This window comes from Saimiri boliviensis, chromosome 12, assembly GCF_048565385.1.
Source record: "Saimiri boliviensis isolate mSaiBol1 chromosome 12, mSaiBol1.pri, whole genome shotgun sequence".
Classification (NCBI taxonomy): domain Eukaryota; kingdom Metazoa; phylum Chordata; class Mammalia; order Primates; family Cebidae; genus Saimiri; species Saimiri boliviensis.
This window is the reverse complement of record NC_133460.1, coordinates 34,305,834-34,325,047: the sequence shown is the minus strand read 5'-3', so window position 1 is coordinate 34,325,047 and position 19,214 is coordinate 34,305,834. Positions and strand designations below refer to the sequence as shown.

General features: G+C 45.2%; 1 protein-coding gene and 1 pseudogene across 3 annotated transcripts in view; one reads left to right on the top strand and one right to left on the bottom strand.

The window, feature by feature from the left end:
- The window catches only part of SNX29 (sorting nexin 29), a 596,746-nt gene that overhangs the window by 13,958 nt on the left and 563,574 nt on the right, over window positions 1–19,214 (top strand). For all 3 annotated transcript variants that reach the window (XM_074382212.1, XM_039477976.2, XM_074382213.1), the window contains exons 2-3: window positions 13,993–14,054; window positions 18,470–18,522. In XM_074382212.1, the coding sequence (XP_074238313.1) occupies window positions 13,993–14,054; window positions 18,470–18,522 (115 nt within the window). The remainder of the gene's footprint in view (window positions 1–13,992; window positions 14,055–18,469; window positions 18,523–19,214) is intronic.
- LOC101028511 (inorganic pyrophosphatase 2, mitochondrial-like) lies at window positions 1,537–2,436 on the bottom strand (annotated as a pseudogene).

The following is a 19,214-nucleotide window of genomic DNA, read 5'->3' as shown; positions in this document are numbered from 1 at the left end:
TCAGACTTATACAATGGCAGAATTGAGTAACTGTGACAGAGAGTATATGGTCTGCAAAGCCTAAAAAAAAATATATATATATATATTTTATTGCACTTTAGGTTCTGGGGTACATGTGCGGAACATGCAGGATTGTTGCATAGGTACATACATGGCAATGTGGTTTGCTGCCTCCGTCCCCGTCACCTATATCTGGCATTTCTCCCTATGTTATCCCTCCCCAACTCCTTACCTGGCGCTGTCCTCCACTAGTCCCCACCAACAGACCCCAGTGTGTGATGCTTCCTTCCCTGTGTCCATGTGTTCTCATTGTTCAACACCCTCCTATGAGTGAGAACATGCGATGTTTGTTTTTCTGTTCTTGTGTCAGTTTGCTGAGAATGATGGTTTCCAGATTCAACCACGTCCGTACAAAGGACGTGTCAGTCATCTTTTTTTATGGCTGCATAATATTTTATGGTGTATATATGCCACATTTTCCCTGTCCAAGCTATCATACATGGACATTTGAGTTTATTCCAGGTCGTTGCTATTGTAAACAGTGCCACAATGAACATATATGTGCATGTGTCTTTATAATAGAATGATTTATAATCCTCTGGATATATACCCAGTAATGGGATTGCTGGGTCAAATGGAATTTCTGTTTCTAGGTCCTTGAGGAATCGCCACACTGTCTTCCACAATGGTTGAACTAATTTACACTCCCACCAACAGCGTAAAAGTGTTCCTATTTCTCCACATCCTCTCCAGCATCTGTTGTCTCCAGATTTTTCTTTTTTTTGAGACAGAGTTTCGCTCTTGTTACCCAGGCAGGAGTGCAATGGCGTAATCTCGGCTCACCGCAACCTCCACCTCCTGGGTTCAGGCAATTCTCCTGCCTCAGCCTCCTGAGTATCTGGGATTACAGGCACGCGCCACCATGCCCAGCTAATTTTTTGTATTTTTTTTTTTTTTGAGACAGAGTTTTTGCTCTTGTTACCCAGGCTGGAGTGCAATGGCGCGATCTCGGCTCATCGCAACCTCTGCCTCCTGGGTTCAGGCAATTCTCCTGCCTCAGCCTCCTGAGTAGCTGGGATTACAGGCACGCGCCAACATGCCCAGCTAATTTTTTGTATTTTTAGTAGAGACGGAGTTTCACTATGTTGACCGGGATGGTCTCGATCTCTTGACCTCGTGATCCACCCGCCTCGGCCTCCCAAAGTGCTGGGATTACAGGCTTGAGCCACCGCGCCCGGCAATTTTTTGTATTTTTAATAGAGATGGGGTTTCACCATGTTAACCAGGATGGTCTCGATCTCTTGACCTTGTGATCCACCTGCCTCGGCCTCCCAAAGTGCTGGGATTACAGGCTTAGCCACCGCGCCTGGCTTGTCTCCAGATTTTTTAATGATTGCCATTCTAACTGTTGTGAGATGGTATCTCAATGTGATTTTGATTTGCATTTCTTTAATGACCAGTGATGATAAGCATTTTTTCATATGTTTGTTTGCCTCATATATGTCTTCTTTTTTTTTAAATTCAAAATTCTTACTGTTTATTTATATATTGCATATCTCAAAAAGTTTGAAAAAAAAATGAAGTTTCGACAGGAAGTCAGTAAATGCTCATAGACCTGCCTTGTCTCTGGCACTTGGGGAAAAAAAAGAGTCTTGAAGTCCTTAGAGACTGGAATCTTGACAGCAGAATTTCAAATGTTCCAGTCACTTGCCAAGGAAGTGCCACACTTGCTCTTCATTATTACTTTCTTTATTTGGTGAAGATGATACCGATTCAACTAATGATCTTGCTTCCTCTTGAGTGCAGTGAAAAGGTCTGTCAGATATCTGCACATTTGTGCAATTTACAGTCCCTCCATTACACTTCTTCATAAGCAATGCTTCCAACATTGATGAGTGGATTTAACAACTTCGAGAGCAAAAGCCTTGTTTTTGAATTCTCCATTGAAAGCAAACTGGTTTTCTGGTTTTCCATCTGGTACCTTATATAATCTAAACCAATTAAGGGTAGCTTCGAGGTAACCCGGTTTCAACTTCTTAACATCATCAATGTCATGAAACTTTGAGGCTTCAGGATCATTCACATTGATAGCAATTAATTTCTAATCTGTTTCACCTTCATCAATAAGAGCCAAAATTCCGAGGATCTTCACTTGAATATCTTCTCCACAAGAAGCAATCTTTGAGCCTATTTCACAAACATCAATGGGATCATTATCTCCACAGCAGTTTGCGCTCTTGTCTTTTTGATGGGGATCTTCCCAAGTCCAAGGGAGGGTACCATAATTCCATATATAACCCTTGTAAGGGAAGATATTCGCCACATGGCATAGCTTTCCATCCTTTACATATTGTTTAATGGGATTCAGTGGCTCCTTGGTGGCAATCTCCATTTTAGCATTTGTCCACCGAGATATTTCTACAATCATATTAAATAGATTCTATCTCAGCAACCTTACACACAGTCCTGCTGTTATGTTTCATTTTCCATGCTCTTTCATGAGGTACCCCCGCCTCATATATGTCTTCTTTTGAAAAGTATCTGTTCATATCCTTCGCCCACTTTTGAATGGATTTGTTTTTTTTTTCTTGTAAAACTGTTTTAGTTCTTTGTAGTTTCTGGATATTAGCCCTTTGTCAGATGGGTAGATTGCAAAATTTTTTTTTTTTTTTTTTGAGACGGAGTTTCGCTCTTGGTTACCCAGGCTGGAGTGCAATGGCATGATCTCGGCTCACCGCAACCTCCGCCTCCTGGGTTCAGGCAATTCTCCTGCCTCAGCCTCCTAGTAGCTGGGATTACAGGCACGTGCCACCATGCCCAGCTAATTTTTTTTTGTATTTTAGTAGAGATGGGGTTTCACCATGTTGACCAGGATGGTCTTGATCTCTTGACCTCATGATCCACCTGCCTTGGCCTCCCAAAGTGCTGGGATTACAGGCTTGAGCCACCGCGCCCGGCCGATTGCAAAATTTTTTTCCTATTCTGCTGGTTGCTGATTCACTCTAATGACTGTTTCTTTTGCTGTGCAGAAGCTCTGACATTTAATTAGATCCCATTTGTCTATTTTGGCTTTTGTTGCCAATGCTTTTGGTGTTTTAATCATGAAGTCTTTGCCTATGTCTATGTTCTGAATAGTTTTGCCTAGGTTTTCTTATAGGGTTTTTGTGGTGTTAGGTCTTATGTTTAAGTCTTTAATCCATCTGGAGTTAATTTTAGCATAAAGTGTCAGGAAGGCGTCCAGTTTCTGCTTTCTGCACACTGCTAGCCAGTTTTCCCAACACCATTTATTAAACATGGAATCATTTCCCATTCCTTGTTTTTGTCAGGTTTGTCAAAGATCAGATGGTTGTAGATGTGTGGCATTGCCTCCGAGGCCTCTGTTCTGTTCCATTGGTCTATATCTCTGTTTTGGTACCAGTACCATGCTGTTTTGATTACTGTAGACTTGTAGTATAGTTTGAAGTCAGGTAGCATGGTGCTTCCAGCTTTGTTCTTTTTGCTTAGAATTAACTTGGCTATGCGAGCTGTCTTTTGGTTCTTTATGAAGTTTTTTTTTTTTTTTTGAGATGGAGTTTCGCTCTTGTTACCCAGGCTGGAGTGCAATGGCGCGATCTCGGCTCACTGCAACCTCCGCCTCCTGGGTTCAGGCAATTCTCCTGCCTCAGCCTCCTGAGTAGCTGGGATTACAGGCACGTGCCACCACGCCCAGCTAATTTTTTGTATTTTTAGTAGAGACGGGGTTTCACCATGTTGACCACGATGGTCTCGATCTCTTGACCTCGTGATCCACCCACCTCGGCCTCCCAAAGTGCTGGGATTATAGGCGTGAGCCACCGTGCCCGGCTTTATGAAGTTTAAGGTGGTTTTCTCCAGTTCTGTGAAGAGGGTCATAGGTAGCTTGATGGGGTTAGCGTTGAATCTACAAATTACTTTGGGCAGTATGGCCATTTTCACAATATTGATTCTTCCTAACCATGAGCATGGATTGTTTTTCCATCTGTTTGTGTCCTCTCTGATTTCCTTGAGCAGTGGTTTGTAGTTCTCCTTGAAGAGGTCCTTTACATCCTTTGTTAGTTGTATTCCTAGGTATTTTATTGTCTTTGCAGCAATTGTAAATGGCAGTTTGTTCTTGATTTGGCTCTCTTTAAGTGTGTTATTGGTGTATAGGAACGCTTGTGATTTCTGTACATTGATTTTGTATCCTGAGACTTTGCTGAAGTAGCTTATCGGTTTCAGGAGATTTTGGGCTGAGAAGCCTAAAATATTTACTGTTTTGCTCTTTACAGAAAATGTTTCCCAATCCCTGTTACTAGCGTAAAAAAAAATTTTTTTTTGAGATAGAGTCTCACTCTGTTGCCCAGGCTGGAATGCAGTGGTGCAATTTTGGCTCACTGCAACCTTTACCTGCTTGGGTTCAAGTGAGTCTCCTGCCTCAGCCTTTCCAGTAACTGGGATTATAGGTGGGCACCACCATGCCCTGTCTAATTTTTGTGTTTTCAGTAGAGACCGAGTTTCACCATGTTGGCCAGGCTGGTCCTGAACTCCTTACCTCAAGTGATCTGCCCTCCTTGGCCTCCCAAAGTGCTGGGACTACAGGTGTGAGCCCCTGTGACTGGCCTGCTCTAGAGTAAATTGATGGTCTTCATTCTTTGCTTATTTATTTTGTATTTGATCTTAGACCCCATAAGCCCACATAGATGGCCCAAGCTCATCTGCTGCATGTAGAGTCTCCTCTTTGCATTGTGTGGTGGCAGACAGTCTGTCCTTTTGTCCTGGGCCAGCTGTACCACTTCACCCCACAATACTGGGAGCCAGCACCCTGACATTGGGAAAGAGTGATTGTCCATTTTATCTGTATGTATGCTAAGGCTGGGACAGATAAAACCACCACCTCCCTCTGCCCATGACAGGGATGAGGCAGCTACTGTGTCCTGGCCAGTTCTGGTCCTTTTTATTTAAAGCAGCCACTTGAGGAGCCACAGAAATGAACTGTGCCAGAATCTAGATTCAACAACTGTTGAGTTCCTTCTGTGACTGGGGAGTTCATGAGGCTCCCATCTCTGTCCCCGTGAGCTCACAGTGCGTAATCCCTTCTGCAGCAGGGATTACACCTGTTCTGTGGTGGGACTGCAGGGCTGTGGGAGCACTGTGTAGAGACAGAGTAGTGTGCCCCTGGAGGATTGTTGACGGGAAGGTTTTGAGAAGGGAACATTTGAGCCAGCCATGAGGAGGTTGGGTTTTCTTTGGTGGCACTTTGGTGACAGAACCCTTTTTCTGTGCTAAGATTGAGCCATTCAAGGAGTGAGCCTGGTTTTGTGGAGGTTGAAGGTACAAGGTTTGGGGTAAAATATTGGGTCTGTCACCTCTAAGCTGTTCTTTAGGTGAATGATCAATGTCTCCAAGCATCACTTCCTTTGTGTGTTTCACTAGGGCGGCCAGCCCCCACCTTCCAGATAGATGTAAGTAAGGGTTAAACGTATGTGTCGGTATGGCGGCTTGGCGGCAGACCTGGCCCCAGGTGCGTTGTGTTTGGTCCCATGCAGAGTTGGCTGGAGTACTTTTCTAACATGGGTATAATTAGGTGCCAACTAACTGACACAAAAAAGCTGGATTTTCAGCCTCTCTTGAAAAACCAGGAGATGGGGCAATTGCTGGTATTGCTATGAGGTACTGTCTGCCAGAGCTGGGTAGCAGCTGCCATGCCTAGAGGGACACCTGCTCTGCTCTTGTGAGCTGTGCCTTGCCAGCCCACCCCACTCATTTCCATGCCCCACCTGACTCCGTGGGCATTGCAGGGGTCCCTCTTGGTCTTGTGTGTGCCCCAGGCGTATATTGGGCAGACTTTCTGCCACCCTTCTTCTTTACTTCTGCTTTCTTTCAGTTTCTTTATTTGGAATGGTAGTGGATTTTGAGGGGTGGGATGGGAGTGAAACAGTAGCAACAACACTAAAGTCGTCATTGGGCTGGTAGCACTAGGCTTCCCAGATGCCTGCCGGTGTAACTGAGGATGAATTCTGCAGTGACAACAGGTTGATGATGTTCTTGTTCCCTGTAAGACTCTGTATGTGGGGCCTTGGTTAGAGGGCGAGGGAAGATGAGAGCGTGATTATGATGCAGGCCTGGTCTACAGTGTGCTGGGGATCGCACACGTTTAACCATCTTAACTGCACGGTGGCTACGAGGTCTTCACACACAGACACTATTGTTTTAATTTTTAACCTGCCATCCTTATTTCATTGTTTCTGCCAGGGCAGTGGGCTGTTAAATCTGGCCCAAGAACTCTTTGTTATACATTATCTATGGCTTCTTTTCACACTGCAGTGGCAGAGTTGGGTAGTGACAGCAACCCTGTGGCCCACAAAACCTAAAATACTGACTGAGTGATTTTTTCCAGAAAGAGTTTGCTGACCCCCATTCTAGGGAATGCTAAAGGTACAGGTTCAGTGAAAATCAGAAACAAATCATGTGAGGCAGCCTGCCATAGATGCACACGCAGGGCTGACAGAAATGCTGTGTCTGTTGCAGTTGCGTGGGACACATTGAATGAATCACGTAACATCATTGTTTGTATCCTGTAATACCAGTAAGTCGTTTATTGTGTATTCATCTGTGCTTCCAGATGTTCTAGCCCCTGAATTATCTATAATTCAGCACAGGGTAAAGGAAATGAGAGTAATAGGGCCAGAGCTAGGAACAGCGATTGAGACAGGGGTGGCTGTCACTGAGGCCCTTTGCCGTGAGACTTGCCGTCTCATGAAGAAAGAGCTATGCCAGACTGGGGGAGATAGGGGCACAGCTGGAGGGGCCAGTGGAAGCAAGGCATGGTTTTTATTAAATTTATTTACTTTATTTTAAAAAATATAAATATGTTTGTTTATTTTATTATTTTATTTTCTTTTGAGACAGAGTCTCGCTTTGTCACCCAGGCTGGAGTGCAGTGGTGTGATCTCAGCTTACACAACCTCTGTCTCCCAGGTTCAAGTGATTCTCCAGCTGCAGCCTCCCAAGTAACAGAGATTACAGGCATGTGCCACCATGCCTGGCTAATTTTTTGTCTCTTTTTTTTTTTTGAGATGGAGTTTTGCTCTTATTGCCCAGGGTAGAGTGCTATGCCGCTATCTCAGCTCACTGCAACCTCTGCCTCAGCCTCCTGAGTAGCTGAGATTACAGGCATCTGTCACTACGCCTAGCTCATTTTTATATTTTTAGTAGAGATGGGGTTTCACCATGTTGGCCAGGCTGCTCTTGAACTCCTGGTCTCAAGTGTTCCACCTGCCTTGGCCTCCCAAAGTGCTGGGATTACAGATGAGCCACTGCACCCTGCTGGGAGTAGCTTTTCTACTGTGTGATTCAATACAGGGACTGGGTTCTCTATGCAGTTGCCTTGTCCAGCCTTTGCAATAATCCTATTGTAGTTCTTCAGAACAGGAACATTTTCTCAGCCAACATCTACCTGTTGCAGTCCTTCTCATAAAAATACTGGGCCAAGAGTGGTGGCTCACACCTGTAATCTCAACACATTGGGAGACTGAGGCAGGAGGATCATTTGAGGCCAGGAGTTCAAGACCAGCCCAGGCAACATAGCGAGACCCTGTCTTTACAAAAAATGCAAAATTAACCAAGTATGGCGGTGTACTCCTGTAGTCCTAGCTACTTGAGAAGCTGAGGTGGGAGGATTGCTTGAGCCCAGGAGTTGGAGGCCAAAGTGAGCTATGATCACCATACTGTACTCTAGCCAGGATGACAGAGCCAGACTCCATCTCTTACTATTTTTTTTTAAATTGAGGTAAAATTTACAAAACAAAGAATTAACTGTTGTTCTAAAACAAGCAATTCAGGGGCATTTAGTACGTTTGCATTGTTGTGCAACTAGCACCTCTGTCTAGTTTCAAAACATTTTCGTCACCCAAAGGAAACTCCATATCCTTTGAGTGTCACCCATCCCCCTACCACTCCAGCCCCTGGAAACCACCTCTCTGCCTTCTGTCTCTATGGATTTACCTGTTCTGGTTCTTCCCATTTTTGCAAGCACAGCTCAAGTTCCCACTTGTTCAGTGAGAGTTAGGAAGAGCAGGCTCAGCCTCCACTGCAGCACTTGTTTGACTGTGTGCCCTTGGGCAGAATTCCTTGCACACAGTGGGTACTCAAAGAGCATTGCCTTCTTTTTCTTTTCTTGCTTGTACCTGCTTAATGTGTTACAAGGATCTCACCAGATAAATGTCTAGCGTTGCCTCCACCACTGCATTGAGTGGCAGCGAAATACCACTTTTGCTGTGGGCTGGGTGTGGTGCCTCACACCTGTAATCTCAGCACTTTGGGAGGCCAAGGTGGGCGGATAACTTGAGAAGTTTGAGACTAGCCTGACCAACATGGCGAAACCTCATCTCTACTAAAAATAAAAAAAGAATTAGCCGGGTATAGTGGTGGGCGCCTGTAATCCCAGCTACTCAGGAGGAGTAGGCAAGAGAATCTTTGTTGTTGTCTGTTTGTAGACGTAATAGGGAGGCTGAGGCAAGAGAATTGCTTGAACCTGGGAGGCAGAGGCCTCAGTGAGAAGAGATGGTGCCACTGCACTCCAGCCTGGGTGACTGAGTGAGACTGTGTAAAAGAAAAGAAAAAAAAAATCCTGTGGCCCACCTCTGTGGAATGGGAACCAGTTTACTTGGAGCTCCAGGTTGTGAGGGTTAAGAGGGAATATAGCCAGAGCGCCTGGTTGCTGCGCCTGCTTGTTTACCCCTCGCCACGTGCCAGGGGCCTCTTTCACCCTTTCATCTCCCAAGGGCGGTAACACAGAGGTCTGGACTGAATTGCTGTGCCTGGGCTTTGGAGAGAAGGTAGCTAGTTGAAAGGACTTCTTGGAGCCAGAGATCTTGATACTTTGGGGTAAGGGTTTCCAACAACAGTGATGATAGCTAGTTTTATTAAGTGCTTGGTATAAACCAGGCCGAGTTCTAGGCGCACAACACAATTTCACTCATTTCATCCTCCCAAGAGGTGGGTTCTCTGATAAAGAGCCTGAAGCAGGGAGGTTAACTAACTTGCTCATGATCACATGGCTGGTGGAGTAAGATTCTAACCCAGGCTATTGTGTTTGTTTGTTTGTTTGTTTCTCTCTGGTTGCCCAGGCTGTAGTGCAATGGTGCAATCTTGGCTCACTGCAACCTCTAACTCCCAGATTCAAGCGATTCTCCTGCCTCAGTCTCCAAAATAGCTAGGACTATAGGAATGCACTACCACGCCCAGCTAATTTTGTATTTTTAGTAGAGATGGGGTTTCATCATGTTGGCCAGGCTGGTCTGGGACCCCTGACCTCAGGTGATCTACCCACCTTGGCCTCCCAAAGTGCTGAGATTACAAGCCTGAGCCACCCCGCCAGGCTCTTGTTCTTAATTTCTGCTCTCTCTCTAGGAGGTCACTGCAGCTTGAATGGTGATCTGAGACAGAAGGCTAGAGGTTTGTGGTAAAAATTAGCATAGGACCCAAAGGACTCTAAATGTTAAACATTAGATCCTGAGGGTTCTAAACATTAAAGGCAAAGGCCAGGCACTGTGGCTCACGCCTGTAATCCTAGCATTTTGGAAGGCCAAGGCAGGCAGATCACCTGAGGTCAGGAGTTGAGACCAGCCTGGCCAACTTGGTGAAACCCCATCTCTACTAAAAATACAAAAATTAACTGGGTGTGGTGGTGCACACCTGTAATCCCAGATACTCGGGAGGCTGAGGCAGGAGAATTGCTTGAACCCGGGAGGCAGAGTTTGCATTGAGTCCTGATCGTGCCCCTGCCCTCCAGCCTAGGTGACAGGAGCAAGAATCCGTCTACAAACAAACAACAACAACAACAAAACATTAAAGAGAGTCCCAACTAGGTGACTGACTTTCCCATGCACATGAGGTTTCTGAGTAGAGTTAGGGGGTGACAGCTGACTGTTTTTCCCAGACAGGTTTGTGGATCCCTGGAGGTATTCCCTGGGGTGCCTTTCCATTTTTTGTTTTCATTTTGATGGTGATCTAAATGAGAAATTTAAAGGAAGCCTGCTCTCGTTCACCTGGTTGGCTGTTGGCTGGGGGCTGCCCATGGAGATGAGGATGCAGGAATATGGGGTTGGATTGCTCCTGTGTTGTGAAGTGTTTGCTGAATTTGCAGTGAGCCACTGCTGCAGTTTGTTACAGAGATTGAAGGTGAGCAGGGCTTAGCAGCTGGAAGGTCTGAGAGTCCGTGAACTTGGAATTGAATTCCTCCTTGGCCACTTCCCAAGGGTCTAGCCTTGGGTAAAAGTCTTTTCCTCTCTGAGTCACAGTTCTCTCTATTGAATACAACCACTTTTCCTTCGTTGTCAAGGATTAAATACGTCAGTCATCTCATGACTTAGCCTGTGGTTGGGACTCAGTAGGTGGCACATTCTTCTTGCTTCTCTCTGAGTGGCAGCAACATTTGAAGCTGGCAGATTCTTCTGGGCCCTGGCAGGGTATTGTACTCTCCACTGGATTCAGAGGAAGAAGGTAAGAAGGAGACTGGTAGCGTTGATTGCTTTGCCCTCCTGTCTCTGCAGAATCCCCACATTAGCAGACTGTAGAGCTAGGAGGGTATGATCTCATGCAGAAACCAGTGCCCAGACAAGGGAAGTGACTGTCCCTGTCACATGGCTAGCAAGCAGGCCAGGCAGGATCAGAGCTCAGGCCTTGTGACTTCCCACTCAGTGCTCCTTCCACTGTTCCTCTCAGTTGATAAGTGATCCTGAGACCACCTGTGCTCCCTGCAGCCTATTAAATGCCGTTTCTCTCTTTATTTATTTATTTTTGAGACACTCTCACTCTGTTGCCCAGCTGGAGTGCACTGGCACAATCTTGGCTCACTGCAACCTCTGCTTTCCAGGTTTGAGTGATTTTCCTTCCTTAGCCTCCTGGGTAGCTGGGATTACAGGTGCCCGCCACCACGCCTGGCTAATTTTTGTATTTTTAGTAGAGACGGGTTTTGCCATATTGGCCAGAGTGATTTTGAACTCCTGAGCTCATGTGATCTGCCCACCTTGGCCTCCCAAAGTTGCTGGGATTAAAGGTGTGAGCCACTGTCCCTGGCCCATTGTTGCTTTTAAACTAGGTGTCCATGAGACCTGAGGTTTCTGTGGACCTTGAAGTTTGAGAAGCACTGCATTAAAAAATTATCAGTAGGGAGATGATAGAGATTTTTATTTTCTTTGTACATTTTTTCCTGATTTGTTATTCTATTTTTTTTCCAACATGAATTGTTGCTGTAATGAGAAAAAAATAGCAAAGGCATTTCCAGTGCAGGGAACCCTGTCAGGTTTCCAGTTGGCATTGCTCAAGAGCAGGCAGAACTGTCAGGTCTCATACTTGGAAAAAGGAAGAAAGCAAGCCTGACTTTTCTATTCTGGTGTTAAGGAGAGAAGAGCAGAGTCCAAACTCTGGATTCTGAAACAAAGAACGTTTGATTGATAGACACAGGTGTCCAGAGGTGTGGGAGGACCTTTGCCAGATGGGTCTATAGCCATCCCGAGTGATGCCTTGAAATGCCTGATGGCTGGTGGGAATGGAGTCTAGGCTATTCCTGATCAAATCCTCTTCCAGAAAAAGTACTAATGGTACTTTTTGAAGAATCAGCTATTTTACTGTGTGACTCAAAGGATCTGCTGACTGATTTTATCACCAGACCTGGGGGTAAGGCAGGATCCTTGTATCGTGGTCCCAACATAGGCTTTAGAAGTCTTGAGTCAGGATCACAGTTCCACCAATTAGAATTCAAATTTGAACAGAATCTACCCCCATTATCATGGTCCACAAGATCCTGTGTGACTGGCCCCTGCATGCCTGTTTGATTGTTCCTTCTGCTTTTTTGCTTTTTGGTCAAGCCACAGCGAACTTCCTTCTAGTCCTGGAAGACTAGAGCTAAGTTTGTCCTGCCTCAGAGCCTCTCCCCTTGCTGTTTGCACTGTCTGGAACACTGGCCTGCCATATTTTTCCATAGGTGCTCCTTCTCTTTATAGAGGGCTTAGCTCAAATGTCACCTGTGTAGAGAGACCTCAGTGGCTGCCTTGGCTAAAACAGCCTTCTTGCTTCCTCCCTAACCCATCACTCTCTTTGTTTTTTTCTTGCTAGTATTACTCTCTAATACTTTTTCATTGATTAGTTTAATTTTGTGTGGATTGTTTCTTATTCTTTTTTGTTTGTTTGTTTGAGATAGGGTCTCACTCTGTCACCCAGGCTGGAGTGCAGTGGGGCGATTTCAGCTCACTGCAACCTCTGCCTTCCGGATTCAAGTGATCCTTCCACTTCTGCCTCATGAATAGCTGTGACCACAGGTGTGTGCCACCATCCCTGGCTAATTTTTTGTATTTTTGGTAGATACAGGGCTTCGTTATGTTGCCCAGGCTGGTCTCAAACTCCTGAGCTCAAGCAATCTGCCTGCCTCAGCCTCTCAAAGTGCTGGGATTATAGGTGTGAGCCACCATGTGCCCACTTTCTAGTAGGATTTTAGCTCCATTTAACTCCTGTGTCCTCAGCTCTTAAAACATTGCCTCACACACAATAGAAGTTAAATAAATCCTGGGTGGATCAGTGCACACAGTCACTTGACGTCTGTGGGCTTCAGCTTTCCCATCTGTGTTTGGGGTCCTGGCTTGTAGGGTGGATGTGAAGGTGAAAGGAGACGATGCATACAGAGTGCCCAGCTTGGTGCCTGGCATGTAGGGTGTGCCCAGCATGTGGTGGTGGTTGTTATCAACCAGCTGGCCCAGGCTTGACTGGAGGAATCACTGACCTTCTCTGAGGTAATGCCCCACTGCTGCTCCCTGGTGCAGCCCCCGTAGAGTTGCCCAAGACACAATCAGCCTGATGGCAATTCAGCGCTTGCTATGTGGAACATCTGCCCTTGAAACTTGAATTTCAGTATCCTCTGAAGTCAGTGTGCTCTGTGTCTGGTGTGTCATATTCCGTGGCTTTGTATCTTGCTTGGAGGTAGTGGGCCTCTTGTGGAGATCAGGTGTGGCTCCAACAACTGTCTACCTGGTGCTTTCAAGTGCTCGTGCTCTAGACCTTAAATGGAAGTTCAGTGTATGTCATCCATGTCAGTTGGGAATGCTTTTGGCTGCAAGTAACAGCCCAGTGTGTGGTGGTGTGGACAAATAAGGTTATTATTTTGTGAGAATTAGCTTGTTTCTAGTCTTGGCTTAACTCAGTGATCTAAGGGCTGGTGTCTTTGTGATTCTGTAGGTCTTTCCCTCAGGCTCGTGACTTCATGGTGGCAAAATGCTACTCCAGCTCCACCCAACATGTTTATGATTAAGGCATGAAGGATGGAGGATGGAATGATGCCCTTTAAGCTTTTCTTTATATCAGAAAGGAATCTTTCCCAGAACTCTCCCAGTTTACTTCTGCTGGCTTCTCATTGGCCAGACTGCTTAAGTTCAGACTCAGCTGTTGAGAAAAGGAGTAATCAGGTTTTTCAGCTTGGATTGCTGAAGGTGGCATGGAAAAAGGATGTTGGAGATGGTAGTGAGATCAGCCAGTGAGCAGTGCCCACTGTATTGGGAAACTTAAGTTTTATTTTAGGCTGCTGGTTGACAACTGGGGGCAGTTTTGATTCCCAGGGGACATATGGGATTACGTGGGGACATTTTTGTTATAACTCAGGGTTTGTGTGTGCTAATGGCATGTAATGTGTAGAGGCCAGAGATGCTGCTAAACATTCTGCAATGTCAATAATGCCAAGGGTTGAGAAGCCCTTAGACCATTCTAGCCATCTTCTTCAAATTTGGGGAAAATGAGTTTAGCTGTTTTCCTTTGATGCAGTAACAGGCAGTGGGCAAACTTCACTGTAATGTTATAGATTATTGGTACCTGGTCGTGGTATTGATTTTGTTAAAGATCAGTAGCAATGGACTGATGTAGTTGAGGACAACCATGTACCATAATGTCAGAAAGTCTTAATAGAAGACGAGCATCAGACAGAACTAATGAAGCCTCATTCCATTTTAGGATCACAGAACAATGACAAAAGACAATTTCTGCTGGAGCGACTGCTGGATGCAGTGAAGCAGGTAAGCAGAAAGCACACGTTTGCCTTTTCGGTCGAGTAATGTGTCAGATAATTAATATAGGTCATTTCTTCCCCATAACATACATATACTGACTCCCACTTTATATCTGGGAACAGTGAAGCGATCTAATCGTTTTCCCCAGGAAATGATAGAGCAGGGAATGTGGTCAGAGTTGGGTTGGAAGAAGTCCTGTGTCTTGAATTTCCAAAGCCCTCTAGAGGACTCCATCCTTCATGATGTCCTTTCAAGAAGGGCATTGGGCTGGGCGCAGTGGATCACACCTATAATCTCAGCACTTTGGGAGGTCAAGGCGGGCAGATCACTCACTTGAGGTCAGGAGTTCGAGACTAACCTGGCCAAAATGGTGAAACCTGTCTGTACTAAAAATACGAAAATTAGCTGGGTATGCTGGCAGGTACCTGTAATCCCAGCTACTTGGGAGGCTGAGGCAGGAGAATCGCTTGAACTTGGGAGGCAGAGGTTGCAGTGAGCCGAGATCATGGCATTGTACTCCAGCCTGGTGATAGAGTGAGACTGTCTCAAAAAAGAAAAGAAAAAAAAAAAAAAAAAAAGAGAAGAAAAAAAAAGAACATTGGTGTGGGTTTCAAAGTCTCATTGTCTCATTTCCAAGCATTTGTGTTTGAGAGCAACTCCGAAGGGTGCAGAGGTGGTGGTCTGGAGTTAGGACCGCTGAGCACAAGAAGGCTAGGACAGGGAGGAAGGAGCCCATGCCTGGGGTTCTCTGCTGCTGCCCCAGCTATATGGATGCTCCAGGTGGCTCTGTGGTGTTCGGTGTGATGCTGTTTCTGATGCTTGGCTCTGGCTGGGCTTGGAAGCAAGCCTGGACGTGAGACTGGAATCTGCTTGCTGCATGTACCAGATGCATGCTAGTGTTAGCTGTCATTGATCACACCTTCTCTGTGTGCCAGGCTCTCCACTAAGCACTTTATATTTAATCCTTCCAACAACACTGTGAGATTATAGTTCCTGCAATTGGTTTCATTTTACGAATGAAGAAACTGAAGCTCAGAGAGATCCAATAATTTGCTCAAGGCGTCACAGTTAGTAAGTGGCAGAGGTAGGATCCAAATCTGGAAATTCTAGGAGCTCTCTTTTGGAAGGTGCAGTGACAATTATATGTGTGTAATTACACTATAGGGAGGTAAGTACTTTAATAGGGGTATGTGTTAATTTTTTTTTTTTTTTTTTTTTTTAGAGACAGGGTCTTGCTGTTGCCCAGGCTTGAGCTCAGTGGTGCCATCATAGCTCATTGTAACCTCGAACTCCTGGGCTCAAGCAATCCTTCCACCTTAGCCTCATGAGTGGCTGGGACTACATACAGGTGCATGACACCACACGTGGCCAGGATGTGTGTTGAGTATTGAAGTGAGCCCAGAGAATGTAGCATCTACGCAAGCCTTGACGCATTGTGTGATAGGAAGGACACAGGCTTTGGGCTCAGATGTAGCTGGAAGTGAAGGCCAGCTTTACTTCTTCAGCTCTGTGTGTACAGGGACAACTCATGCACCCTCCCTGAGCATCCTTTTTCTGTTCTGTAACTGGGTCACTTATCTGTGTACGGCTGCTGAGGGAATTGGCTTGTTAAAGCAGGTAAAGGGCCCGGACAGAGCCTGGTCCTCTGTTAATATGGTAACATCTGGAGCCCATGTTATTAGCTTGTTCTTTCTTTGCTGCAGAAATGGAAAATATAATAAGGTGAGGAGGCAAGTTGAACCACTTTAAATGTAGCAGTTAGAGAGAAATAAATTGGAGGTTATGCCCAGAGCTTCGTTTTTTTTTTTTTTTTGTTTGTTTGTTTGTTTGTTTGTTTTTAGATGGAGTCTAGCTCTATTGCCGAGGCTGGAATGCAGTGGCATAATCTCAGCTCACTGCAACCTCTGTCTCCTAGGTTCAAGTGATTCTCCTGCCTCAGGCTCCCAAGTAGCTGGGACTACAGGCGTGCACCACTGTGCCTGGCTAATTTTTGTATTTTATTTCATTTTCGAGATGGAATTTTGCTCTTGTTGCCCAGGCTGGAGTGCAATGGCACGATCTTGGCTCACTGTAGCCTCCACCTCCCTGGTTCTAGTGATTCTCCTGCCTTAGCCTCCTAATTAGCTGGGATTATAGACGCAAGCCACCATGCCCAGCTAATTTTGTATTTTTAGTAGAAATGGGGTTTCTCCATTGGTCAGGCTGGTGTCTAACTCCCAACCTCAGGTGATCCAACTGCCTCGGCCTTCCAAAGTGCTGGGATTACAGGTGTGAGCCACTGTGCCTATATTTTATTTTTTAATTTTTATTTATTTATTTATTTATTTATTTTTGAGATGGAGTCTCACTCTGTGGCCCAGCCTGGAGTGCAGTGGTGTGATTTCAGCTCACTGCAACCTCTGCCCCCTAGATTTAAGCAATTCTCCTACCTCAGCCTCCTGAGTAGCTGGGATTACAGGTGCCTGCCACCATGCCCAGCTAATTTTTGTATTTTTAGTAGAGATGGGGTTTCATCATGTTGGCCAGGCTAGTCTTGAACTCCTGACCTCAGGTGATCCACCCGCCTTGGTCTCCCAAAGTGTTGGGATTACATGCATGAACCATTTCACCCGGCCAGTTTTTGTATTTTTTTAGTAGAGGCAGGGTTTCCTCACGTTGACCAGGCTGGTCTTGAACTCCTAACATCAGGTCATCCACCCACCTTGACCTCCCAAAGTGCTGGGATTACAGATGTGAGCCTCCACGTCTGGCCTGCTGTTATTGTTATTATTATTGTTATTTTGAGGGTTAAAGTGTTGTATATGACTTTTTTTTGCATATAAGTTTTATAAATAAACTTTTTTGATGTATAATTTACATAAAATATAGCGTTTTAAATGTACAGTTTTATGTGTTTTGACTAATGTGTCATTTAAAATTATATACACACACAGATACACACACACACACACACACACACACACACACACACACACACACACTGTAGTAGTTTTGATAATAAGTTTAGGAATCCTGCAAGACTGCTACACATAGCAGAGATTCTGTACCTTTAAAAGACAAAATACAGTAGTAGGCCAGGTGCAGTGGCTCTCACCTGTAATCCCAGTGCTTGGGAGGCCAAGGTTGGGTGGCTTTTTTTTTTTAAGAAAATTAGAGATTGGGCACGGTGGCTCACACCTGTAATCCCAGCACTTTGGGAGGCCAAGGTTGGGTGGATCATGAGGTTAGGAGTTCGAGACCAGCCTGACCAACGGGGTGAAACCACGTCTCTACTAAAAATACAAAAATCAGCTGAGCATGGTGGCATGTGCCTGTAATCCTAGCTACTCAGGAGGCTGAGGGAGGAGAATTGCTTGAATCTGGGAAGCGGAGGTTGCAGCGATCCAAGATCGTACCACTGTACTCCAGCCTAGGTGACAGAGCAAGACTCCATCTCAAAAAAAAAAAAAAAAAAAGGAAAAGAAAACTAGAATAGTGCCGGGCGCGGTGGCTCAAGCCTGTAATCCCAGCACTTTGGGAGGCCGAGGCGGGTGGATCACAAGGTCAAGAGATCGAGACCATCCTGGTCAACATGGTGAAACCCCGTCTCTACTAAAAATACAAAAAATTAGCTGGGCATGGTGGTGCGTGCCTGTAATCCCAGCTACTCAGGAGGCTGAGTCTGGAGAATTGCCTGAACCCAGGAGGCGGAGGTTGTGGTGAGCCGAGATCGCGCCATTGCACTCCAGCCTGGGTGACAAGAGCGAAACTCTGTCTCAAAAAAAAAAAAACACACAAAAAAAACTAGAATAGTGAATAATGGTGATGGTTGCACAACATTGTAAATGGAAATTTACACCTAAAGATGGTTAAAATGGCAAAGTATACGTTCTCTATATTTTAATTTTACCAATTCAAAAAGTAGCCTGGTTTAATTTTTATCCACTCTCAGTACATGGTCATTCCGCACAACAGGATAACTCGTATGAGGCGGTTGTAACGTCATAGCCAGTCATAACAACTCTGGGGCTCTGTCCAAAGGGACCCATCAGTGCAGGTTGGTGGAAGTTGTAGTTATCACCCATGAAGAGCTTTGTGTTGTAGACAGTTAGCTGCTGACAGCAGGAGCAGCTTCCTGGATAATGCACAGATGGCTGTGTGTTTTGTTTTCCTGTTAGCGTTGTTTTCCCACAAGGCTTGTTTCTGTATAAGTTTGGGGTACAGGAGATAAGGGTTTCCTTTAAGTGGCAGCTTGAAGGCTGGGGTGTGCACCTTCTTAAGTCTTGTGCTGACACTCAGGGCACAGGGATGTCCTGATGTGGCTTGCAGAGCTTCTGGTCCCGTGTCCCCTTCCTGACCCTTAAGCCCTGTGTGGGTTGTTTTGTAACGTTTTGAGTGTCCCAACCCAACAGCTGATCTCAGCAGCTTCTTTTTCTGTGCAGTGCCAGATCCGCTTTGGAGGGAGAAAGGAGATCGCCTCGGATTCTGACAGCAGGTAAATATGTCTCTTCTAAAACCATTGACCATCGAGGTTGAAAAGGCAGCAGAAGGTGACTGGCTTATGTGCTCTGCCTCTGCAGCCGAGAGGTACAGCGCTGAAATGTGAGTCCCCCGTGGACTCTTTGTGCAGTGACTACTTATCGCCAACACTCACATTTTCTGTAATTCTCTTTCTAGGAATCTATTCTGAAGGAATTATTCAAAATACCTTCCCATATAAAGTTATTTTCAGGATGAATAATAATGATAAGAACTTAGATGTCTGAATACCCAATAATTGGCAAATATTTAAATAAAGCATAGTGCATTAATAGGACGGAATGTTATATAGTCATTAAAAATGATATTTATATAGAATTTGTTTTCAACAGAAAAGCACATAGGTAGTGATTTAAAAATTACATATGCAGTAAAAGGCATATGTTGTAAAAAGAGCAGGATACGAAATTCTATGGTTGCAGAGTGGTCCTAGCTATGTCAGATAGCACTGGCCAAACACATGAAATGTGGCCTGAGGTAGCAGTAGGGGTAAGAATATTGGAAATATTGCTTTCTGGTATGTTTCATATTTTTACTGTGATTATCTGTTTCTTTTATGATAACAAATATTTCCTAAAAATGGGCCAGGTGCGGTGGCTCATGCCTGTAATCCCAGCACTTTTCGAATCCTAGGCAGGGGGATCACTT